This window comes from Leuciscus leuciscus (assembly GCF_965113295.1).
Source record: "Leuciscus leuciscus genome assembly, chromosome: 6".
Taxonomy (NCBI): Eukaryota; Metazoa; Chordata; class Actinopteri; order Cypriniformes; family Leuciscidae; genus Leuciscus; species Leuciscus leuciscus.
The window spans coordinates 24,610,711-24,637,366 of NC_138730.1; the positions used below are offsets into that span (position 1 = coordinate 24,610,711).

Genomic DNA, 26,656 nt, shown 5'->3' on the forward strand with positions numbered 1-26,656 from the left:
GCAGCATATGTGTAACTTTGTTAACTGTAAGTTAAAAATCAGGAAATCTCATATAAAGCAAGCTAGTTTAAGTTGTTTCTCTGATTCCTTACAATGCAACCTCCCATTAGACAGCTTTTGCATGGTTAAAATTGACAGAAAACGGCCCTTGAGGAGTTTACACTAGTTTGCACAGCATATGGTTTGGCTGCAATGCTAATATTTAGGGTTAAGTGACAGATTGTAAATTGATATATACATATATTATTAGACTACGTTTAGTGAGTGCAAAAGTAGCTTGCATTTAGTGTTGAAATAATGGTTATTATCTGGCCTGGTAAACACACACTGTTGACTTAAACCAAAAAGGTGAAGTTGTACAATTCAGCTTTAATAGTGAAGCAAAGAATACGCTGCAAAATAAATTAGATATAAAACATGACAAGCACATATTTTGATTTGTTCAACATATCACCATATGTTGCATAATTCTACATAAAACAGATCAAGTTCCTTTAGTGTCTTGTACTTTGAACCTGACAAAGTAGATTGCCATTGCCAGGACATTGTTTCTATCTCTCTCTTTACTGAATATTTCTGTCGAGAACAACGTTCGAAGGCTAGGCTTCAGGTCAGAATCTAAAACCTTTGTTATACATTGGTAGAGACAAACACTGTCGAAACACAGAGTAAAAAGGATTTTAACATTGAGGCTGTTTCAAAAAACAAACCAAAAAAAGAACAAAACAAAAGTTATTTTATGTGCTATATTGAGTTAATGGTTCTCTATGTTGGCCATACACTGTTGTTCCTAATTTAAATTAATTCACAGAGCTGGACATTTAGTTGATTTGCTCTGAGAATGGGATGTGTATGGTCTTTGGTTTATTATGTGTAAGTTACAAATGCATATAGTTCTAGACTAATATGGCAACTGGAATGCGGCCCATTGCTCTGGGGATCACGTGTTACGAATGTTGGCTTAGTGCAAATTAATATTACTTTTCATCAACATTCAGAATGTTTAGGAGGAAAAATAATAATTATAATATAATAATAATAATAATAATAAGTGATTAGTAATAATAATAATAATAATGTAGTTTGGCTCCAGCAGCTGGTCAAACAAATTTTTGTTCAAGTATTTCTCATAAGATGAATGAAATAAAAACAACTACTTCTTTTAATATGTACTAAAAATAATGTTTTTTGTGTGTGTGAGAGAAAAGGGATGACAATAAAAACAGTAAACAAAAGCTAACAAGACAAATAATAATAAAAAAGAAGAACATCCAGTAATAATACTTGACTTGCATAGAGTTGCATGTTTTTTCTGCTTCTCAGAATATACAATTCCACACTTCAAAATAAGTCTCTTTATTGCAGTGCAGAGAATCAGGGCTGACACTTTTGACCTATGCACCCGTTCCCTCTCAGTCTCTGTCTCTCTTCATTAAAAAAAATATATTATGCTTTATTCTCCTCCGTCATTTTTATGTGAAAGTGCCACGAAGACCGATCCAATAATTAGTCCTATTAGAATGGTCTGCAAACAAATAGGTTGCCCGAGTTGGCAGCTCAGAAGCTTGTGGGTGAACACAGATCGCCAATCCTCTGATATGTGCTTTGTACCAACATTTAAGTGTTTGTTAGGAGTTCATGGCATTTTATGAGCAGCCACACTCCTCCACTATCATGTTCTGGATGTCTTTCTTAATGATCTTCTGCTCCTCGTTGTAGTAGAGCATGGACATGGCCCGTAGGCGCGTAGGCACGCAGCACGACTTGATGTTGGTAAAGGGGCTGTACCCGCGCATCCGATAGTGATTGATGACGGTGGAATGGAAAGAGAGGGCAGAGCCTGTGATGCTGGTCACATGGCTGGGGCAGTCACCCTCGCAGTAGTTAGCGTGATATCCAGACGGAGCGATGATCCAGTCGCTCCACCCGATGTCCTTAAAGTTGACGTAGAACTGCCGTTTACAGCAGATGCGGATTTTGCCGTCGCACTCCAAGCCGCGCTTGCTGCGCCGGTGCTGGTGCTCCTCGGCTGGCTTGAGCACGACCATGAGGAAGGGTCGGTGAGATTGTTCTCTCTCCTTGCCCTTGTTCCCCTCTGCAGGCACCAGGATTGGCACGGCACCAGCTTCGGCACACAATGGACAGGAGACACGGAGACTGAACAAACTGCTGTCCCCGTCCAGCAGAGTCTGGACCACGCGGGGCACGGGTAGCGTGTGCCAGCCGCTGCGTCGCGTGTCCACAGTCTTCTCAGAAACCACCAGTTCCTGGGGTCCGTTGGTAGAGCCTGGATCAACTTTGCCATGCTGCAGGAGTTGAAGGGACACCTTCGCCTTCCCTCGGCTGCCTTTGGCAACCTTAAGAAACAGCCACACATTGGCCTGCTCCACCACGGACAGAGTGTTGCCCTCCTTAGAAATGTCAAATATCATGATGTCAGGGGCATCTCCTGTGAATGAAAGGCATGAGGCAATTGGTTAGTTTTGTATACATGGTATAATATGCTGTAAATCAATTTATTAATGACACTCTCTGTTAGAGCCACCGGATGAGATACTGCTTAACAGAATCAGAGTACATAATGCCTGCAAATTATTTCTGTCTTTCTGTGAGAAAGGATATGTAATCTCCACCATCTGGAGTCCTTCGTCAACACCTAGACTCTGTCCATTTAAAACATTTCCTGCTCCTAAAATCCTGGCACTCCATTTGTGTACATAAAGCATGTATGTTATGACAAGGGCCTTCCCTATAACGTGCACATGACTGTCTGCTAAATGCCAGCTCAGCACCAGTAACCACTGCTGATTTACAGACTCAAGATTTTGACTCTCTTAAATGACTCTCTGCCAACCCCTCCTCAACAGGGCAGCTATTAATTCAACTGTTTAGTCAACATGTCCACATTAAATAAATCCTGCTATCTGATATAAAGGATAGCTTTGAAAACACCTTTTCTAGAACTCAATCTTTTATAATGCTCGTCAATGTGACACTGAGATAACTATCTAGACCAGTACAGTTGCAGGTTTACCATTACTCTGTCATCTCATATGACACTTTATATAATAGTGAGCTATTAAACTAAAGAAGGGTCAATTCAGTAATATCACATAAGTCTAGACCATTTTGTATTGTTTGTCTATACATGTGCTAGACTGAAGTCTTTGACCATTGTGATGAGTCTGTTTTTTGTGTGTTTTTTTAGCATCTCGCGCCATGAGCTCTGTGTTTTTAAGACGCCGTTTCAACACCTTGCATCTAGCTGCTTTTGAACACGAGAGCAGTCCCTTATTCATTTGTGCTGTGATTGCCGTGCTATTATGAAAATCTGCCTGGATGAATTACTATTTAAAGCTCATAAAAGCTCTCTGAGATCTCTGAGTAATTTTACTGGACTGTCTGTTCTCTTCATTGAATCTCACATTGTCAGAAAACTCCCACGAAACACTGAATGGACTTAACACATAACAGGAAGAACTATTTTTAAAGCTTGAAGTGTGTAGTTTGGATGGTTAAATACTTTGTCCTATTCCAATTTAATATGCAGATACAACCATAGCCGTTGATTCATCCCCTCAAATATAAACACTGAGGCTCTGTGGCGCTTTCAAAAGATCTTTGTCGACTCAACCAATGACATGAGTTTAGGGCGAGTTGTTGGGAACAAATGGTGTTTCACCTTTAAACTGAAATGAAAGCTAATATTCCCTTACTCTGGATTAAGTTGTCAAACAGATCAGTGAACAATGCAGTGCCACCATACAAATGTGAATCTGTTTGAAGTTTCCGTTATGCTCCCATATAACCGGTTACTTTATCAGTTGGAACACTATTTTAATTCTGCTTTGAGAGTTGTTGGAAATTCTGGCAAGTAATGAAAAATCAAGAATACAGCTCATTAATTGCAGGTTAATGGGAATGAACAATGTTTTCCCATAAACATTGTAGAAATACTGCAGATGTTTTCTGAGAAAGAAACAGCACAGGACTCATTTTTATTTGCAGATGAATGCGTCTCTCTCTCTCTCTCTCTCTCTCTCTCTCTCTCTCTCTCTCTCTGTGTGTGTCGCTATCCAGCCTGATCTCTTATCAGAACACCTCTTAACTCGAACAAGAGCCGCAGTGTGTGACCAAGTATAAAGAGTTGGCCTCCCTTTCCATATTAAAAGGCAACTGCTCTTTTGCCACTGTCATTTGTTTCCTGAGCCAGTCTTTCACTTTTCTTGTAGGTTTAAAAAAACGGCACGTGTCTCTGAGGTGACGGTCTGGGTGAGGAGGACACTTCAGAAGCTTGTCAGCGGTACTGCTGATTCGGGACGAAGGTCAACTGTGCCCGCTGTCACGTAACTCACTCTGATTTATTCCTCTTATTTGGACACTCTTATCATATTGTCTCTATTCTTTATCTGTTTTACCTGTTGAAAGTTTGCTATAGTTGTCTGTGCACTGAAATATCAAGGACAATATTGTTTTAAAAATGGCAGTTGCATTTAAATCTTTTGGGTATAATCTACTTTATGCACAATAAGCGCAAGTTGAGCATGTAGAGTATCAAAGGAAAGATTGTTACATTCATGCAGTGAGTCGTTTAATAAATGAAACACTGCCAAAAGACTTGAGATCACTCAGTAAACACTTTCTGATAATATCTTGGACTAAAGCCTTTTTTTATTTGCTTAGGTAGCGCCTTTATCAACACCAAACCAGATACCTACAAACTAAATGATTGACCTTTATTAAACTGAAAGCATCAGACATTACAGATGAAAAACAGTCACCTAATAGCTTCCTGTGAAACTAAAGCAGTTTAAAAATATAGAATTAGATATTGCATTGAGTTTGACATTTGTGTGAAGGATGAAAATATAATAATAGAGAATAATAGAGAAAAAATAAAGAAATAAGAGACTGTTTAGATGAATGCACATACGTCCTGCTACAAACAGACCAAACTTTCACAAATTATTTTCTTTTCTTTTCTTAAAAAACTATTTAAAACTATTAAAAATTACTTGTAAGTATTTTAAATTGTAAATTATTCTTGGGTTTTCAGCATCATTGATGCGCATCGAGTCACATGATCATTCAGAAATCATTCTAATATGTTGATTTGCTGCTCCAGAAACATCTATTATTATTATCAATGTCGAAAACAGTTGTGCTGCTTAATATTTTAGTGAAACTGGAAACCATAATATATTTTTCAATATATTTTAAAAGGTTTAAAAGGACAGCGTCAGACTATTCAAAATTGATGTCAGTCAGATCATTGAATTACTTTAGAAATAGACTCAAAATCAATTGCTTTTGTGTTAGATAAAAAAACAGCATCCACCCAAAACTGTTGTTAACAAGAAGTCTCTCTGTAGTTGGCTATATTGTTGTACCAGGATATCACAGTCCCTGATCACTAGAACAATCACCTGATGATTGCAGCACAAAACATATTCTTCACATAACCAAGTGTTACCTTGCATTTACCTATAATACAGTCTTGCACTGCTTTGTCCTGTACAACACACAAAGATATCACCTATCTGTCCTCTAATAATGAAGCCTCAGGTATAAATCATCAGGGGACAGGGTTGACACAGGGGTCAGAACAGGAAATAAATAGTTAAGAAACATCCCTCAGAGTGAACCTCAAGAAACTTTAAGACCTGCTGATATGCACTGTCAACTACTAAGCAGTTTCAGGAAGCTGCTCAAAGAGGCAACAAGCCAAGCTAACCACACCAGATCAGCAAAACTTTCCAAGATCCAGATCATCCATATGTGTGAAGAACTATACGATTATTAACGTGAATTGCTTCAGTGTGTCAGTCTTGCTCTTAATCCATACCTTCAGACCTTTGTGAGTGAATCACAACTGCTATAACCATTTATCCTTTTCAGAATACCTGGCACTGGAATGTCAGTAAAGGGATTGTTCACCCAAAAAAACACCATTTAAGGCCTGTTCACAACAAGGACGATAAATATATATTATTTTGACATGAGGGTGAGTAAATGACTGAATTTTAATTTTTGGGTAAACTTTGTAATGTTTTTTTTTTTCTTTTCTTTTTCGCATTTCAAACTTTCGATGAGTCCCTGTTTTTCAGACTCATCCAATCTCTCCGTTTCATGAAGATACTTTCAAAGAAACCCCGACCATTCCACACACCAACAGAGCAGCCCAGAGTAATTACTGGGCCCTATATTTTGATGAATGGAGCAATTATGGCCAGCTAACAGCCCTGTGGGTTTTGTATGGGATCGAACCACCCCATCCCTCTCCCCCACTCCCCGGAGCATCATTAACACCCCTGCAATCTCATAAAGGCTCGAAGGGGCCTTTTTTAATCTTAGGTTCATTCAAAAGGTCTATTTATAGCATCAAGGCATTATGCACGTTTATGTAAGCAAATGGGCACAATAGACAGCGACGTCAAATGTTTGCTGGCTCCTTGCGCTAAATGATGATAGCTGCAATTAACGAGCTGCGGACATCGGCCCATTAAGCCTGTGCGGGACTGTTGGTGGTCAATCTGTACATAGGAATCAGATGGGACCGCCAACCCACATCCTGGCCGGTGCAGGTCTAAAGATAGGTCAGCCTTGTTATCTTTAGAAACACTGCTATATTGTTTTTGCAATAAAACAAAACCCTGATGCCATGAGATTGGGCCGCTTCAACCATCCGCTTCCGTACCCCATTCAGACAAATGTTGTTAGCTTTTTTTTACAGCAGTGTCATGCTGATTTGTGGATCAGTGACATTGTTATAAATAAGTCATGAGGAACCAATTAAAAATGGAATGTACTTGTGGGTCTTCCCATCCCAGACTTAGTCTATTGAACCAACTAGGACGTAGTGTTTGTTAAATACGGCTCCAAAAGCGTATTTAATAAGGAAGAGCATTGTTTGTGCCATTTTTGTTTTTGTTTTTCCCAAACACTCGTAAAAAATAGATGGCTGCCTATTGGCTACTCTATCATTAGTCGAACGACACAACATGAATAGCATATCATCAGGTCAGCAGACACATATTTTAGAGACAGAAAGCTCAACATTAGATTTAATATGAGCTGTATGACATTTGCAATGAGTGATACTGTGTGAAAAAGACCTCCACATGAGTGTGAAAGGCACAGTTCACCAATAATGAAAATTCTGTTCTCATGTCATTCTAACACAAAAGACTTTTGAAGAACATTTGGGATCCAAACAACATTGGACCTCGGTAACATTCTTCAAAATATTTTTTGTGCTGTGCAGACAACAAAGTCATACAGGTTTAGAACAACATTAGGGTGAGTAAATGATGACAGAATTGAAATTTTTGGGTAGACTATCCCTTTAAGTAGACTTTAAGTGAATTCTTGACATAGTTTGGATGTATAGCAAGATAAAGTGTTAATTCTGATTGGATGCTAAATCGCTGTCTCTTCTGTGTCCTTTTGCTTGACAGAACTGAAGATGTTTAAGTGGCTACGTTGAATAGCTTTTAATAAGGGCCTCATTTCCTCATTTCATTTCAGTAGTGCGGCGCCGAGAGCGCACAGTCAGTGTTAATACTCCACAGCTGCAGCGCATGTGTTCCCCTTAAGATGACTCTCACTCCTGCAGACCTCCGCTAACACCTACCTGAGTGCTTTTTAAAAGCACTCCTTTAAAACAGTAGTCTGAATGGAGCCATTTGTGGTGACATCCACTGTACATCATATAATACTGTAATATTAAAAATGGAAACCCGCAAATGGACAGTCTTGAGCATAACTGTGTGAATTATGTGAAACTTGAACCATTCAAAACTGAAAATTACCAAAAAAAATCCGACTTTTTATCCATAATGGAGGCATGGATTTAGATAAAACAGTCCGACTTTATAATAACATTCATTAATGCAATATTAAACATTATATAATGCTTAACAGTTCAGTTCAATTCAATTATATTAAATGTTTGGGTAATACCTTAAAACAGGTTCAGTTTCGAACTAGTAAATGCATTAGGTATCATGAAAAACAGCATTTCTTATGCTCAACAAGCCTGCATTTATTTGATCAAAAATAAAGTAAAAACAGAAATATTGTGAAATATTATTACAAATGAAATATATTTTAAAAAGTGTAATTCATTCCTGTGATGGCAAAGCTGTATTTTCAGCATAATTACTCCAGTCTTATCAGTCACATGATCCTTCAGAAATCATTCTAATATCCTGATTGGATGCATGAGAAAAATTACTTATTATTGTTGAAAACAGTTGTGCTGCTTAATATTTTAGAGGAAACCATGATGTATTTTTCAGAATAAAAAAAAAATAGTAGGCTAAATCATGCACACGATTTACGAATTTGTTCCCTCGATTTTATAAATCATGCGCACGATTTACTATTTTGTTCCCTTGATTTGCTATATCGTGCGCATGATTTATAAATCGAGGGAACAAATTAGTAAATCGTGCACACAATTGACTTTTTTTCTTGCATGTCATGTGTGGGGCTCTGTAGAAAACAGTTGTGCTGCTTAATATTCTTGTGAAAATGGTGATGGTTCAGGATTCTTTGGTGAATAGAAAGATCAATGTATCAATGTTTTACATTTATTAAATTTATTAAAGCATTTATTACATTTAAATCTTTTGTAACATTATAAATGTCTTCACTGTCACGTGGTATGATCAATATGCATCCTTTGATGAATAAAAGTAAAAAAAAAATTACATTACTTATTACAAATGTTTGAATGGTATCATTGTTTCCACAAAAATGTTAAGCAGCAAAAACTTTTTAAAATTGATAGTTATAATAAGAAATGTTTCTTGAGCAGCGAATCAGCATATTAGAATGATTTCTGGATCATGTGACACTGAAGACTGGAGTAATGATGCTGAAAATTCAGCTTGTCATCACAGGAATAAATAACTATGTAACATTTATTAAAGATGAAAACAATTATTTTAATTTGTAATAACACTTCACTGTTTTTACTGTATTTTGATGAAATAAATGCAGCCTTGGTGAGCATAAGACACTTCCTTCAAAAACATTAAATGTTTTAATGTTTCCAAACTTTTGACAGGTATATATTAATTACATTTATATTGGTGTTGCCAAGGTTTTAAATCACAGCAATTCATTGCATGTCACAGTTTCTCTACTGTCTAGCCCAACAGGTGAGAGTTAATCACTTAGCACCACATTAACACGTCATCACATATCCTCATAAGGCACTAAAGCATCCCTCACCTGGCTCCGCGAAGGTGATGATCTCAAAAGGCTGCTCCTCAGGTTGCTCACGGTCCCCAAGCCCTCCTCCGTCTCCCTCTATCTCCACCATGCCATCCTCACCCACCCGTCCCACGTGTAGCTTGCGGATGGCGTTGAGCAAGGCGGCGCGGGGCACCGGGTGTGTGACATTGGGCCGGGTGTTCAGATGCAGCATGTTGAGGATGTGCCTCTTGACCGCCTCCACCATGTCGGTCTGCTCCTCCGAGTCCTTCTGCCTCTGGGCTAGTGCGCAGGACGGGCAGGAGGTCACGGGATCATCTGGCTGCCCCGCACCTTGAGAGCCGCTCTCGGCCGGCGTGGGCGAACAGCCCCCTGACAGACAGCCGGAGAGCAGCAGCAGCCCTGTCACGAGCGTGAGAGAGGACATCCTGAGTGACGGCAGACACGCAGCTCGGTCCTGTTCTGCTCCGCTGCCAAGATCAGAGTCACTGGGCTGGCTTGTTTGTCAAATCGATACGGAAAGTGGGAGCCAGTCCAAAATAATCCTTATCTGAATGGAGCGGTCATGGTGATTAAAAGTTGAAGAGGGCTGAAGGAAGCGCTGCTGGTGCTCTCTCTGGGCTCGTCCTGCAGGTTGATGAGCTCCGGGTCGGTGTCCGTGCAGCAGAGCTCTGGAGAAACCTGACGATGCACTGCTGCCCGTGCCGGAGTTGAATGGTTGAGTGGAAAGTGGGCAGGGTTAGACAGTTCTCTGACTCTTTCTTCAGCACTCTCTCCCTCTCTGGCTTCTCAGTGTTTGTCCCCTCTCTCTTTCTCTCTCTGTAATTATACCTTCCTCCTCTTCATCCCTCCCTCTCACTTTATTACAATCTTTCTCACTACTGACTCACTGACTTTTTCATCTCCCTCCCTCCCTCTCGTTCACTCTCTTCAGTGACTCCTCCAGTAACATGTACCATTTTTTTTTTCCTCCGGAGAATCTAAGTTGCTCTTACGCACTCTCTCTCTCTCTCTCTCTTTTTTCCCACCAATCATTCATCTCTCCAGCCATCAATCCGTCGGCACCTGTTGTGCAGGCTGGCTAACTGTGTGGAATAATGTCATGAGGAGGGAAAAGTCGAGGGTTCAACATGGCTATCTGTGTGCATAACACACGCGTAAACACACCGAACGACTCATTCATGCTCAGTTAGGCGCACGCACAGCATACGGACACGCTTTTCATAGAAAAAGACATGGGAAGGTAATGAGGCTCTTCTTCTACATCAAATGAGCATTGAAATGCCCAAACTGTTATATTTAATAAATCATTCAGTCAGGACTAACATTTATAAGAATTTTAATTTTCTATAAACACATTGCTGCCAATGTAAATAAACCTAGAATCCTACATTAATCTTTTTTATTTTTCTTTCATGTCTGTATCTACAACATCATAGTGATGCATGGCAGTGACATCACTCGACTCCCTCTTGTGGTTGTAACACGTGCATTCTCTATCATTTCAAATGATTTGAAGCAGTTATCCCACAATACAGTAAACTAGGCAACAAAAAAAAACCAGAACAATTAAGAGAAAAAAACCCTAGAAGGCGATTTAGCACAGGAATGTTCATGACTGCAGAACAGACATACCGCAGCGTTTCTCCAGATGTTTGTGGAGTTCAGACCTCGCGCCTCCAGAGACCAATGAGGGCTGTTAGTCAGCCACGATGTGTGTGTGTCAGACAGATGCACGCTTTCTCACCTTTCATTCCTTGGCTCCTGTGAACAAACATTACTCACAGAATAACTCAGTCCCTCCTGTGCTTCACTTTTAAAAACACTCAATCATGATGGCTGTAGGTGAAAGTCAAAGTCAGGTGAGCTATAGCAACCTTATGAACCACACACACACTATCATTCAAAGTTTGCATAGGTAAAAATGTCTAAAATGTTTTTGAAAGAAGTAGCTTATGCTCACCAAGGCATCATTTATTTGATCAAAAATACAATAAAAACAGTGATATTGTGAAATCTGTCTCTCATTACTCCAGTCTTCAGTGTCACATGATCCTCCGGAAATCATTCAAATATGCTGATTTGCTGCCCAAGAAACATTTCTTATTATTATCAATGTTGAAAACAGTTGTGCTGCCTAACATTTTTTTTGTGGAAACTGGGATACATTTGTTGAATAGAAAGTTAATTTTCTTCATAAAAGAACATTTTGTTACCGTCACTTTTTTATTTATTTAATGTTTCTTCTTCTAAAAGAAGAAAAAAAACTGACTGATCACAAACTTTTAAATTGGTATATAGTCTCAGTTTAGATCTAAAAATTAATTTAAAAAAATCATCATTAATCCTCCATGTTGTGCCTAATCAGCCAAGATGTCTTGTTTTGATTTAAGAGTGTATTGTGGACGCTGGCAACAATTTTGAAGTAGGGCTCATTTTTTTTTAAATGACTCAATCTAATAGTCATTAACAGCTTAAAGGGATAGTTCACCCAAAAATAAAAATCGTGCCATCATTTACTCACCCTCAAGTTGTTCCAAACCTGTATGAATTTCACAAAGATATTTTAAAAATGTTTGTAACCAAACAGTTTTCCCATACTATAGAAGTCAGTGGTGCCCCACAACTGTTAGGTTATACTGACATTCTTCAAAATATCTTCCTTTGTGTTCAGCAGAAAAAAAGAAATGAGTAAATGACGACACAATTTTCATTTTTGGGTGAACTATCCCTTTAAAGAGAGAGTTCAACCAAAAACGAAATATCTATTCCTGGTCTTGTTAACACTTAGAAAGGAACACAACACTCCAATAGATCCTTCTCAACTCTTAAACACTTATTCTTAGCATTGCCACATGTTCGCCTGGGCAGCGTGTGTGGTGAGTTTGCTATTTCTGAAGGTTCCCATAAGGTGGTGTCATCACACATCCTACTGCCTGCCATGCCTCCTCTCTCTATAGATGACACATAGAGGGACTCTGGGAATGAGTAAGACAGGCTTCATCATCTGTGCATTCTCACGTGTTTCGACTTCTATATCATTTTACAAATGCGTATATCATTCCTTCGATAACTTCAATCAAACCCACAGGCCTTTTTTGTTCTTTCCTCATCTGGAATTCCGAACACAAATGACAACTATTCTCTGAATGTTGTTAAAAATGGCTCTTTGCTGTAGTATTCGTGCTCGTGTTATGGTATGGTGTCAGAACTGAGTCTGATGATGTAAGAGGATGCAAGTAGTTGGTGTGTGTGTGAGTTTTGGCAGGATAGTCCTCACCCACTACTACACTTCTGTATTAGTCAGGCCTCGCTGAGTGACGCTGTGGTACTGATGGTAGGCGGGATCCCTCGCTCTTTCTCTTCATCACTCTACCTGCTCCACCAGACGCTGATCATCACCAATGAATCACCTGCAGTCATGTTTGCAACTTTCACGGCCAACTGCCTCTGCATCTCCTGAAGCAATCACGTTTTTACATGTGTCCGTGAGAGATTCTCTGTCAGAATGAGTAACAGTTCGTTTTCCTCAAACTTCCTAAAGTCCTTGTAAACTTTCTGCGCAATGCAAACAGCCAGTCATTTTAGAGATTATACTAGATAGTCGTATAACACATGTATGCTAAAGGTTTCGGTTCAATAAGTTGTTTGTTTTTGAAAGAAATTTATACTTTTACTCAGCAAGGATGCATAAAATTGAACAAAAGTCACTTAAGATTCCTATTTCAAATAAATGCTGTTCTTTTGAACTTTCTATTCATCAAAGGATCCTGAAAAAAAAGTTGAAAACAGTCCAAAATTGATAATTATAATAAATGCTTCTTGAGCACCATATTAGTAAATTAGAATGATTTCTCAAGGATCACGTGACACTGAAGACTGGAGTATGAAAAAAGGCTTCTTTCCAAAAACTTTTAAAAGGTATTGTCGATAAGAACAGAAAAATAACATTGTCTCAGAACAGTATACTTATCTATACCTACCTTATAAACATAATGCCTATAAAAACAATGTGTAGTCATGTACATGGTAAAGGTAATGGTTTAAAGAAAACATTAGAAGATATTTTGAAGAATGTTTTTGTCGATACAATATAAGTCAATGAGGTCCAAACACAACATTGGACCCCATTGACTTCCATTGAATCGACAAAAACATTCCTCTTTATATTGTGTTCCACAGAAGAAGAAACATTTTTTAGAACGACATTAGGGGGAGTAAATGACGGCAGAACTATTATTTTGGGTAATCTATCCCCTTTGTGTAATTTCTGTGGCACATTTCTGATGACTTCCAACACTTCTGATTATAGTTTTAAAAACAATACTGGTGCAGAAATGACATTTCACTTTCAAGGAGGATGATTTGACCTGACCAGGAAATGGTACAGGTGAGGTCTGCTAAATTGAACACACAAAATGTCCGATTTCCCATCCAGGTAAGATCATTGCAAACAGTATAATATCATCCAGCTCACCCCTCATATATATAGACAAGGACAAGTGTCTCAAATGTTGACCTTAAAGCTCCTTTGACTTTGTAAAGCTCTTCCAGTATGATTTTGACTCCAGCAGTTCCCACTTTCCTGAGGCGAGATGCTAATCTATGCAGGTGATGTCACAGTGTGGGGAAGACTTTCATTTAGTGCTGAATCAGAGGAGACAGCGAGGGAAGCCTCTTCATGTTTGCCTGGTCTAAATGTGGACATCCTCCCCGGCAGGCGAGCGGCTGATTCATACTGATGTTTAAACGGAGCGCTCCAGTAAATGTTACGCCATTGGAAGTGGGCTGTGGTGTATTTTTGAACGCTTATCACGAACGCTCGTGTGAATACAAATTTGAAGCCCATGCTTTCTTTGAACACATTACCAGATTCCCATGAGGGTGCTGCAATTGTTGAGAGAAAAACTATGATCCATATTTGCTTCCAGCAACAGTTCAAAACAAAGAGTGGAATTTCTCCTCGTTAAAATCTCAGGGCTCCAGACAAACAAAATGACGAGAGTGCCATCGGCCCTTAAAAGGAAATGTGTAGGAGCCAAATTACTCCTTTTTTCAAACTTCAGTTGACAAATGACAGAATCTTTCGAAAAAAAAATGGTTGTTCAGAAGCACTTTAGCTCATTACGTCACTGGATACACAAACTAGAATACTTTTTAATGGTTTTTAGTATAAATTTGTTCTAATTTGACTGTCACTCTTGTGATTCTGACTGTATTCTATTTGTTATGTAAATCAGTGTTATTTTAGTAGTATAGTGTTTCTTTATTATTTATATTTATTTTTGGAAGTTGTAAATAAAAGATTACTTTTACAAGAGTAAAAGTAGTACATTTTACAAGAAAATACGGGAACACTTTACTTAAAGCCTTCGTGTATAATGCATTATAAAGGTATTTATAATGTACGTTATAATTGATTATATCTTTTCATAAATAATTGTAAACAAAGTTCAAATGCATTGTAATATTTGCAGATTTCTTGTTACATCTGAAATTGGTTGTTTATCATGTGTTTTAATCCAGTATAGTTTCTAAAGGTGTAACAATGAATAGAAATGACAAGTATTGTAATGTATTACAACTGTGGTAACAATTATTAATAATTTCCAATGCATTATAAGGTGCATTAAAAGGCATAATTTATGCATTAAAATACTTTTATAATGCGATGTATAAAGGCTTTAAGTAAAGTGTTACCGAAAATACTATTTCAGTGTTTCTACTTCAAAATTTCATTTATTTTAGTGTAACATGCTTTTTCCTTTGTGAAATTTACAAGCAATTTTTGAGTGAAAATTGTTTCAAAGTAAATCCTTAAGGATTTGTCAAAGAACAAATCATATGTTCGATTGTTCGTATGTCAAAGAACATACCACCATTTTACACAAATAACCAGTTGATAAAACAGGCATCACTGCAACATTTTCCAGTTCATTTCGAATCCACATAACTAAAATAAATCCCTCAGTGAGGAAGTCAGTTGTGAACTCATGAACGAGTCTAAATGATTCACACACCGAGTCTGATTCAAACGTTAACAAATGAGTGAGGGTTTTGACTTTTTGGTCAACAAAAATAACCTTTTCATAAGAGCTATTTTCAAAGCTTACCTATTCATCAGTGCAAACTTGATTTTTGTTGTTGTTGTTGTTGCTGTCTGAAGCCGTGGATCTGTGCATCTCTTAGAAATTTGAAGTCCATGTCCCAAACAAAACAAGTCATTTCATGATGCCACACATGGAGTTATCAAGAACTAAACAAAAACAATTTAAAGTTTATGTAGATTTATTCAGGTTATTGAATATGTTCAAAACCTTTTTCACAGAACAAAATACACGATTAGATGTAGTATCAAGCAATACCTGCTGAAGTCACAAAAGGTTTAAACCCTCAAAGCTTGCTTTGTGATTTGGATTTGTACTGTAGAATAAACACTGAATCTCAAAATCACACAACTTCATAAGCTCATCATCAACATAATGAACTACTTACTGCTCCTGCATTTGTGTATGTTTGCGTCCTATTTCATTGCAAATGCGACTTATAATGCGACTATTTCGAATTGAGCTACAGTTGAATCAATCTGTACCATAGAGAGCAGCTGCCCGGGGCCATAAATGATCCAAATAAACTTCAACAGCAGAAAAGACATGAAAAACGACTGATCTGTCATTCAATTACAGGATGTGAGCATAAAATCACATGGAAACCAAAGCCTGACACCCATGTCAGTGCAAATCTGTGAGAGAAAAGAGTATGTTAGTTAACACGAGTGACTTTGTGCTATGTTTACAACATTCATAATCGTATATTGCAGTCATTTAGACAGCCAGTAAGCAAACAGCACTGCAAAAAGAACTTTCAGAAAGCTCACGAAATTGAGGAAGATTTGAACTGGAATCTTAATGTATAGAAAGAAAGAAAAACCTGTGCATGTCAGGTGATGCAACATGTTTCCTGTTAAACATCAAGATATATATATATATATATTTTGTATTTCTTCTTGGTCATTGATGGGTAAAATTGAAATGACTAGAGAATATTTTTTGACAAGCTACAGTTCTTTTGCCTGATTTTTTGGCAAAGCGCTGAGATGTCACATAAAATACATTTCACCTTCAACAGAAGATTTTCTGATCCTTTTCAAAGCTGTTTCAACTTCGCTGAAACACAATTAACTTCTGCACATGAAATTTTGTATTTCATAAACACCCTACTGTACACAATATAAGTCCGATGCTTTCTACCCAGTAAGAGCCCTTAAATAACAGCTCTCCTGAAGAACAGGGTACCGTCAGACAAGCGTTTCCCATCTCATAAATAAGTGCTCTGACCCTTCAGGGTCACAGTGAACGGATGTCCTCAGAAGGGCATGCCACCAGTGATCTGTCGGGCCACCTGCTCCTCCGTACTCTCCTCCTTCTCGCTGCCTCGCTCCTTGTTCCAGTCCTTCAGGCCCTCTGGCAGTGATGTGTCCTCGTCCATGCTCCCCGTTCCCTCCACAAAATCTTCATATGTTGACTTTTCAGCAAACGGCCTTCGGCCCAGAAGCTCCACCATGTCGTTCTTATCCAGCACCTCCATCTCCAGTAGACGCAGTGCCACCTAGTGGTGAAGAGAGAGAATTACTGTTGCTCTCTGTACACAGTTCTTTTGACATGACGATGTGATAAACCGACTCAATGTAAAATGCATTGATCCTGGTAATGGCCTGCAATACCTTCTCCACCTCAGCCTTCTTCTCAGAGAGCAGCTGATGTGTGCGCTCATAGGCCATGCCGATGAGGTTTCTGACCTCCGTGTCGATGAGGCGTGCCGTGGCCTCGCTGTAGGGTTTCTCCAGAACCATCTCTCCCTGCCGCGGCAGATCAAATGACACCTGCCCTACCTTTTCATTCATGCCAAACTGCACAATCTGTAGATGGAAGAGTAACAGTTTTTTTTGTTTTTTTTTACAACAAAAACATAAAAAACAGTGTTATACGTTTCACAAAAAAAATGTGATGGACAATTGCCGAAAAACCCTCAAGGGGCTTAATTAGTGGTAATATAAAAGTATTATTTATTTTATTTTATTTTTATATCCCAAACTTTTAACAGTAGTGTATTTATATGAATTTAAGTATAAACTCAAAACACATTTGTTTAATCAGTCATGAAAATGTTCATTTGACATAACACAGTCACAATGTTAACTTAGGTACCAATAATATATTGCATCTTTACTCCAACTGCCCATCATGCTGTCTGTAATTAATGTTTGTGGATTCTGTTTTTATGTTTGTATTGCAACTGCAATCGCTCATTACTTGGACTGGGCAAATGTCCATTGTCCGTTTATGTGTAATCTGCTTGTTATTTACTATCATTGTGAAGCGTCCTTGAGCTTGGGAAAGGCGCTATATAAATTAAACTTATTATTATTATTATATACGTAGTGCTGATCATGATTACTTGATTATTATTTTTTTTGTTAATCATGATTTTACAAGCACTAAAATTTGACATACATATACATACATATACATACGACTATATTTTCCTGTCAAAATGCATTCTTTCATTCTTAAGGAATGAAAATAAAACAATATATGACAAAAAGCTTTTATTGACATTTGTCAAATAAAGCCTTCAATAGTATAGAGTCAGCCCTAAACGGTAGTAAATTAAGTAAAATCCAATCAAATGCAAATCAAATTGTCAGGAATCATCCACTGCTATGTATGAACCACCAATGATACTTTCCAACGATCAAATCAGAGAAATGTGTGACCCACCTGTGCATAGGCACTCTGTGTCACCTTCTTCAGGTCATCCTGTGCTCCTGTGGTAATGCGGCCAAAAAAGATCTCCTCAGACACGCGTCCACCCAGCGTCATGCACATCCTGTCCAGCAGCTGCTCCTTGGTGTAAAGGTACTGCTCTTTCGGCAAATACTGGGCATAGCCCAAACCCTTCCCACGCGGGATGATGGACACCTGAAATGACCAACGATGTAGACTGAGTACACTGAAAAAGCACAGTTTCAGTGCAGATTAGCATCAAGAGTATTAAAGTACAGGCGAGTAAGTGGGAGTTTTACTTTAAGCAAAGGGTCAGCGTGCTCAAGGAACCAGCCAGCTACAGCATGACCAGCCTCATGGTAAGCCACGGTCTTCTTCTCCTCTGGCTGCAGCACCTGTGTCTTCTTCTCAAGACCTAAACATGCAGAGAGCTTCTAATTATATGAACTTCACACCAAAACTATGCATGCCGTGTAATATTGTAATAGCACATTTTGCTATAAATATGGTCAACCAAAAATTTACATCTGTTACTCACCCCCAATTACTCGTTCGATGGCTTGCTCAAAGTGTTTTTGGTTGATGGCGTCAGAAAGGTGGCGGGCTGCAATTAGCGCAGCCTCGTTGCACACATTAGCGATGTCCGCACCTGTCAGTGAGCAGTGAAGCTAAGTTTACAGCTCATAATCAACTTTTGAAACCCAAATAAAAGATATAAAAAGTCTTTACATGCCTGAAAAACCAGGTGTTAGAGCAGCCATTTTCCTTGCCAGATTTTCTCTGTTCAAGTCTGCAACCAGCTTTAGTGGTCTCAGATGTACTTTGAATATAGAGGCTCTGCCTTTGATATCCGGTGGTCCTGCAATTATTTTGCATTATATAAAATATACATTACCATTCAAAAATTGTATGTCTTTTTTTAAAATCATTCATATTTTTATTCAGCAAGGATGCATTAAATTGATAAAGAGTGACAGAAGAGACATTTATAATGTTACAAAAAATGTCTAATGATATGCTGTTCTTTTGAACTTTCTATTCATCAAAGAATCCTGAATTTTTTTTTATTATAATTTACAAAAAAAAAAAACTGTTTTCAACATTGATAATAGTAAATGTTTCTTGACCAAATCAGCATATTTGAAGACTGGAGCGATGACTGCTGAAAATTCAGCTTTGCATCACATAAATAAATTACATTTGAAAATATATTAAAAAAGAAAACATTTATTTTAAATGTTAATAATATTTCACGATATTACTGCTTTTACTGTATTTTAAACACATAAATGCAGCCTGGGTGAGCATTAGAGGCTTTTACAAAATATTTTTAAAAATCTTAACGACCCCAAACATTTGAATGGTAGTACCATATATACTTATTTATAATGATAAATTCTCACTTAATGAGTGAATACAATTTTTTTTTTTTTAAACATACCGATGTATATCTGTCTATCAAAACGCCCGGGCCTCATCAGAGCTGGATCTAGAATATCTGGTCTGTTGGTGCCTGCCAGCACTACAACATTGGTAGCAGTGTTAAATCCTATACAGGAGAGAAAGATATACATTTGCATATAATTACATCAAATCATTGTATTACCGACTTTAAATATTGCTATGATCCTACACATGAAAGATCTAGAGTTTGAGACCAATAAAATTATCATAATTGGATTACAATTTATGACCCAAAGAAATTATAATGTTTAAGAACATCTAAAATCAAAGCACTACTCAATCATGGAAACTACTGTTTTTCAGATACAAACCATCCATCTCAACTAGTAACTGGTTGAGTGTGTTCTCTTGTTCACTCTGTCCACCGAAGTTGCCTCTGCCTCTCTTTCTTCCAACAGCGTCAATCTCATCTATAAAGAGAATGCATGGGGCATTCTTCCGGGCTAATACAAAGAGATCCCGAACCTACCCAAAAAGAGAGTGTCACACTGTGAACTAAGTTTGCTGAAGACCATAAAGCTCATATTAGGATACAGAAAAAGCACTTACCCTGGCTGGCCCAACCCCTACAAACATCTCTAAGAACTCTGATCCATTCACAGTGATGAAGGGAACGTTGGCCTCTCCTGCAGTCGCTTTAGCTAGTAACGTCTTTCCTGTGCCCGGGGGTCCAGTCAAAATAGCCCCCTAAACAAGTGGATTAAAAAGTCTGTTGAAAACTCAGTTCACTTTTACTAAATTACAAACCAGTTATGCAAAGTCTTGCGCTACCTTTGGAATCTTGGCACCCAAATCCTGGTACTGTTTTGGGTTCTTGAGAAAGTTAACAAATTCCATGATCTCCAGCTTGGCCTCCTCACAGCCCGCCACATCCTTGAACTTGATGTCTATCTCGTCTCGTAGTACTTTGGCAGTAGTCTCACTGACACTGAAGAGCCCACCCATTCCCCTCCCCGGCCGCCCTGCTCCGGCTGGCCCTCTCCTCAGCATGAACAGCAAGAACCCAATGATCAGTACGGTGGGAAACATGCTAAGGAGGAACGACCTGAAAATGACAGAAGAATAAGAAAAACTAAATTGTGCAGCATTTAAACCTTTGGTTTGACGGAGGATACCAAAATTAGGGCTGCACGATTAATCGCAATTTCCATGTAATCGCACTTAAACCGATATGGCGTATCGCGATTTTGAAATCGCAAAGACTGCGGTTATTGCGCGCAGCTTGTCATTGATGTAAGGGCTCTGTAAACGCTGCTCCATCTGAAAGCACTGTGAGTTTTGAGTCCCTTGCAACGTGCATTTGAAAAGCAACATGCGTCAAACATCTTTCCAAACATGAAAAGTAGGGGTGTAAATCGGAGCCTACATGACGATTCGATACGATACCGATTTCTTAAGCCAACGATTCGATTATTTTCGATACTTCAGAATTCCCCGCGATACGATTCGATTCGATACGATTCAATACTCGATTTTTACATGATATCTATTAAGTTTCAAATAAATCAACAAAAATAATATATAATTAGCCTTTTATTGAGTATACAGAATACAATTGCATGTCACAAAGAAATTGTTTTTCCACCTCCACAAATGAATGTTGTTCATTATGTCGCCTTGTTGAGGTAAATTGTAGTTTTCCTTGCTTTACCCCGGTCTTAAAGTAAAAAAGATGACTGTGAAAAATAGTAGAATTAAATTAAATACATTTATGGTGAGATTACTACAATTTATTAAATTAAACTCATTTATGGTGAAATTACTACATTTTCATGTCAATCTGTGTTCATTTTGACCACAAAACATGCGCTGTCACTTTAATTCAGCGCGTGCAGCACAGCAGAAATAGACTCGGTGTGGGAACGATCTCTGCACTGCTGTATACGCACCGCAACTGGAACGGATAAACGGACCGCAACCGCGTGCAGTGTGAAAGCTCTGACCTGTTAACATGGGTACTGAAAACAATACGCACCGCATACGCACTGCAAACGGAGTATGTGTGAAACGGGCGCAATCAGACAAACGGCAACATCTCTTACCACTGCTCCATCTGTTTTCCTGAAGCCAAAATACATCCACACCCATGACTTGACGCCGACTGGAGTGTGTAACATTTCACTGTCATTGCCAGCTCGCTCTGAGGGATCCATCGCTCTTGAAAGTCAGACTCAACAATGTGTGTGAACATTGATAGACTGTGAAACGTAAGTAACGCGTGTGAAGCGTGTGAAGTAGAAGACAATAATGAGGTTAGCGCCACCCGCAGCTTATAGGTTGTACGCATTTTTCGGAGCAGATCGCTGAAAATAGACAGGCGGCAAAATAAACACATGAATCGATACTCTTGCGGACGCATCGATGCATCGAATCGTCGGCTGTATAATCGATGCATCGATACGAATCGATTAATATTTACACCCCTAATGAAAAGCATTTATGAAACTCTTGTCCAACTAAAGACAACATTTAATAACATGCTTTTACTCTAAACTCACTTCATAACGACAGTTGAGCATCCTTCTGTGAGATGATGTGGCTTCTTGCACAGAAAAAGGGACATATTTGGCGTGTGTGTGTGAGAGCGCCCTCTGGCTTTCAGATGGAGCAGCATTTACTACCAATCAGCCGTGCTGCACTGGCAATATTAAGATTCACCGATTAATTGTGCATCCCTAATCAAAATCAATTCTGATTTCCTCTCCTAAATAATTTTTTGTCCTATCTTTACATTATCTCTAAATTGCTTCCATTAGGTAATGTATAATTGCACACTGTAGTCAATGTCTCACCCATCACTTTCTGTGGAATAGACCACCGGCAGTCTGTTCTCTCCTTCAATACCCATCTCTAGCTGAGCGGTCTCCAGGTTCCGCTCAAATGTGTCCACGCTGCCAATGTTGAACCACACGTATTGCTGTTTGAAGAAAGGATCACAGTTCATTGTGTCATTATCATGATAGTCTTTATAGACCTGAGAAATGAATAACGCACATACACTACCTTTCAAAAGTTTGTGGTTGGTAGGATTTTTTTCATGTTTTTGAAAGAATTCTCTTACCAAGTTTGAATTTATTTGACTGTATTTATCAAAAATACTGGGAAAAAAAATATATTAATATATGTAATTTATTCTTGTGATGTCAAAGCTGTCAGCAGCCATTACTCCAGTCTTCAGTGTGACAGTTTTCAACAGTTGTGCTGCTTAATACATTTGAATTCTTCGATGAATAGAAATTTCAAAAGAACAGCATTTATTAAAAATCGAAATCTTTTGTAACATAATAAATGTCTTTACAGTCACTTGTGATAAATTGAATACATCCTTGCTGAATAAAAGTATTAATTTATTATATATCTTACTGACCCCAACATTTTGAATGGCAGTGTATGTCAGCCTAATCTGTGCTGGCTGAAATATTTATATGTTAGATTATATAGCCATTGCCTTGGTTACCCATTACTATCTAAAAATTATACACATCCTCCTATCAACTTAAACTCACCCCATCAACTGGAGTTTTACCAGGGGTAAAGATGACTTTTACATATCGCTTGTTTACAACCTCCAATCTGTCCACCTAGAAAAGATACAATACACAACTTCACAAGTCAAAGTTTAAGTGCAGCTAGAAAGAAACATCAAACAACATTAACTGAAAACTCAGATCATTAAATTAAAGTAATTACATACCACTTCTTTAGCAAGGTAACCATTTACAAAGTCTTTCCAGGTGACCTCCCTTCCTCCATCTCGGAAGAAGAAATAATATGTGACAGCTGCCCAGAAGGCCGTTCCACACAGGAAATACAAACGAAACTCTTTATCGTCCCACGGCACATCACCCTGCATGACAGTGACAGAGAAATAAGGGCCTGTGTTTAAAATCTGAATGAAATAGAAATTAACTCTATGAATGTTTTGGATATTATTGTACACGATTCATCCATGCATGTTTCATGTTGTCGTTTTTTGTTTGACCTCGTAATTAAAAACGTCATAACTCAATCTTTTGGTGAAACGGAAGACTTCTCTCTCTGGTGACTTCTCTCATTTAGTCTGCTTAAAACCACCCCTTCGTCCAATCAACAACTGAAGGACAGAACCAAATCCCTCTCTTTTTCGAGAATCCTTTTCACTTGGGATGTACAAATCAATACGAAAGAAAAGATCTGTCGCTACTTCTGTTACATTGCGACTTTAAGAGTTTTGAAGAAGCGCTCTGGGAAATTACATGATGTGCATGTCAAGATATTTTTCAAAACCATTTAAGTTTGAATTCATTTTTAAATCAATGAAAAATAAATTCAAAATAACATGAATGTTGTAGTAAGATATGATTATCGAAATCATAAAAGTAGTACTCGGGGTAAATATCATGACAGTAGTAAACAAGCTTTTAAAAATTGCTAATAATAATAACTACAGAATGTTTAACCTTTTGGAGACGGCTGTACCACGTGGATTCATCTTTCCGCCCCCCTCTTTTTCCTCCTCCACCTCCTCCACTACTTCCACCTCCACCAGCGGTCTTCTGAGCATTGGTTGGTTTGGGCTCTAGGTTAAAACAGATACAGAAAACAGAATGGCATCATATAAAAGCCTATTGACTTGCATTATAAGCTTATCAAAGATATTACCTTTGACTTCTGCGTTGGATGGCTTGGGCTCGCCGTTTTTTGGACCACCATTTTTATTATTAGGGAAGTATTTTTCAAATCCTTCAATGCAAGAAGATAAAATGGCATTAGCAGAAAAGTCTAGGTATGACCCAGCTTTAAGCACCTCAATGTCAGAATTCATGTGATTTTCACACCTTTGGGAGGCTTTGAGCATAATCTTCTATAGGTGCCCAAGACCTGAGAGAGCAAGGATCTTCTGTCTAGGATGATTTCTCCAACACCCTGAACCTTCGAAACCAAATACGATGAGATGATCAATATACATAATCACAACTGCTGAACAAAAGACTGCTGTAAAAATGAAACGATACTCAATGAACATTTGGGTTGCTCAGATTGCCATACTGAAAATATTATGTTTCAAAGCCTTTCCTTGGTTTACTGAAAGAAGACCGTGACGTTGACAGTGTTCATTGCTGTTGCAGTTTACTGCCCTTTCTAAGGTTCTCTTAAGGGTTTTGCCAGTAAAGCTCAAATGCCTGAAGTATCTTTTCAGTGTAAAAGTGCTTTTAAAGATTGTCATTTGTAACGTTAGCCCATTAGGAATTATGTAACTACTATTTTCAACAGATACTATGAAAACAAGCAGTGAAATGCCAATAAGGTTCTGAATTGTTTATATATATATAATAACAATGTTTACACGAATTACTGAAACATTAGGCAAGCAACGCCGAGCCATCAACAGCACACACTGTAGTTTTCGAAACTGTCTTCGTTAGATTTGACGGTATAACAGATTTAATGTGAAGAACTGTGACATAACGTGTTACCCAACGCAATGTCATACAGGCCGACCCTTGTTTACTATCAACCTCTCCGGTCTATAACACCGCAGTCTGCATCAGACAAGACAACCCGATAACACGAATGATAAAATACGTATCTGTAATATCAGATCACAGCATATGGGGAAGGGGTGATGCGTCCATGGATGATGAAAGATCCATTGAAATACAGTCAAGCTGCACATTTACCGATTGCACGCGGTTTGTTGATCTGACATTTGGCAGCAGAGCGTGAAGAAGGTTCCTGCAGCCTCTTGACAGATGCAGATATCGGTGTGCCATTATGGCACGGTGCGCTTGTGACTCTGATCAATACAGAAAACAAGACATCGGACGAAAAGTTTTCACAACATGAACTTGAAATTGACTGCGGTCCATAGCGATTTACTTCCGGTGCGCGCTGGTGACGCACTCTGTAAATATCTATAGTTAACCCTATGTGATCTGGTGTTACTTTCCTGCACGTTCTCTTTATTCTATTACTTAAATGTATCATTAACATTACATTAAATACATTAGCAGAATCCAAATATCTTCTGAACACGTTTTCTATTAACACCCGCCAAATGCGGGTAAAAATCAGCTATGGCGGGTAACGCTGTCAAATCACTAGCCAATTTGGCATGTTACTATGTTTACCGTCTATGATTAGTGATGGCCAAATGAAGCGTTTCGAAGCATTATTGCTTTCTGATACAATTGTGTCGAAAATGGTTCATTACTCGAAGCTTCATTCAGATAGAAATTGCAGCACCATCTCCTGGTGAAGTAAATGTAATGCAACAAAGCTGACAACCATAAAATGCAAGTAGGCTTATATGTTAACGCCCCGTTTATTACGTATTTACCGAGGCGATCAAAGCTGAAACAGTGTTAGTGCTGTGAAACTCATTTATGTAGGTGAATTTTACAGATACTGATGGATTTCATGTGTTCACCTTGATAATAAAACATTAAGCATGATGTGTGTGTAATTATTTCTTTAGACAAGGACAGAAGATCAGACCAGCTTAAAAAAAGTTGGAAACCATCACAGAAATTCTAATGGTTTCTATTAAAATACCAATAGGAACCATTGGCTTTTACCATTTAAACCACTACAGAATTCTTTTTTGTAGTGTGTTTGGGACATATTCCATTAGGATTTAATGCCCCCACCAATAGAACCCAACACATATCAGTAGAGACCCACAGAGACCACTATAATTCCCATTACAACCAATAAAATTCCCATGAAAACCATTAAATCCAATAGAATTTCTGTAATGGTTTCTATAGTTTTTTTTAGCAGGGCAGTATCATGTGTGAAAGCTTTATCTTGTTTAGCTGTGGGAAGCAGAACTCTATTACTTGTTAAGTGGGACTGATATTTTTGTATGTTGAAAAGGATGTGCTTGTGTAACTGGTTGTACTTGTATAATGTAGCAGAGGGTTTTTGAAGTTTCTGTCTTTGATGCATGTTTTTATGTAACAATGTTCATATGTTCTCTAATTAATAATAAAAAAAAAATGTGGCAGAGGGTGTGCTTTGGGTACATGCAGAAGGCTTAGACAAAGTGTTCATTAAATGGTATGGTTTTTATTCAGAAATATTATTTGGGAAATATTATCACGGTGTTGCCATGGTTTGGCTTCACTTTTATAAGAAATACTGCCGCCAGGTTTCAAACCTGTCAACACTGGATTGGGCTGTCAAAGCAGTCAGGTGGTTCA

General features: G+C 38.3%; 2 protein-coding genes across 2 annotated transcripts; both read right to left on the reverse strand.

Annotated features, from left to right (window-relative positions):
* Nucleotides 1-349: 349 nt before the first annotated feature.
* Nucleotides 350-10,191, reverse strand: inhbab (inhibin subunit beta Ab). The gene is made up of 2 exons (XM_082171968.1): nucleotides 9,241-10,191; nucleotides 350-2,449 (listed from the first exon to the last, which is right to left on the reverse strand). The coding sequence occupies exons 1-2, from the start codon at nucleotides 9,647-9,649 to the stop codon at nucleotides 1,647-1,649; spliced, it is 1,212 nt and encodes a 403-aa protein (XP_082028094.1). The 5' UTR covers nucleotides 9,650-10,191; the 3' UTR covers nucleotides 350-1,646.
* A 5,301-nt stretch (nucleotides 10,192-15,492) lies between these two features.
* afg3l2 (AFG3-like AAA ATPase 2) lies at nucleotides 15,493-25,361 on the reverse strand. The gene is made up of 17 exons (XM_082172591.1): nucleotides 25,133-25,361; nucleotides 24,290-24,383; nucleotides 24,114-24,194; nucleotides 23,912-24,030; nucleotides 23,167-23,319; nucleotides 22,979-23,053; nucleotides 22,265-22,389; nucleotides 20,244-20,517; nucleotides 20,022-20,159; nucleotides 19,784-19,937; nucleotides 19,450-19,557; nucleotides 18,742-18,867; nucleotides 18,547-18,657; nucleotides 18,308-18,423; nucleotides 18,003-18,203; nucleotides 16,946-17,140; nucleotides 15,493-16,830 (listed from the first exon to the last, which is right to left on the reverse strand). Exons 1-17 carry the CDS (start codon nucleotides 25,223-25,225, stop codon nucleotides 16,588-16,590), a joined length of 2,406 nt encoding a protein of 801 aa, XP_082028717.1. The 5' UTR covers nucleotides 25,226-25,361; the 3' UTR covers nucleotides 15,493-16,587.
* Between the last annotated feature and the right edge of the window lie 1,295 nt (nucleotides 25,362-26,656).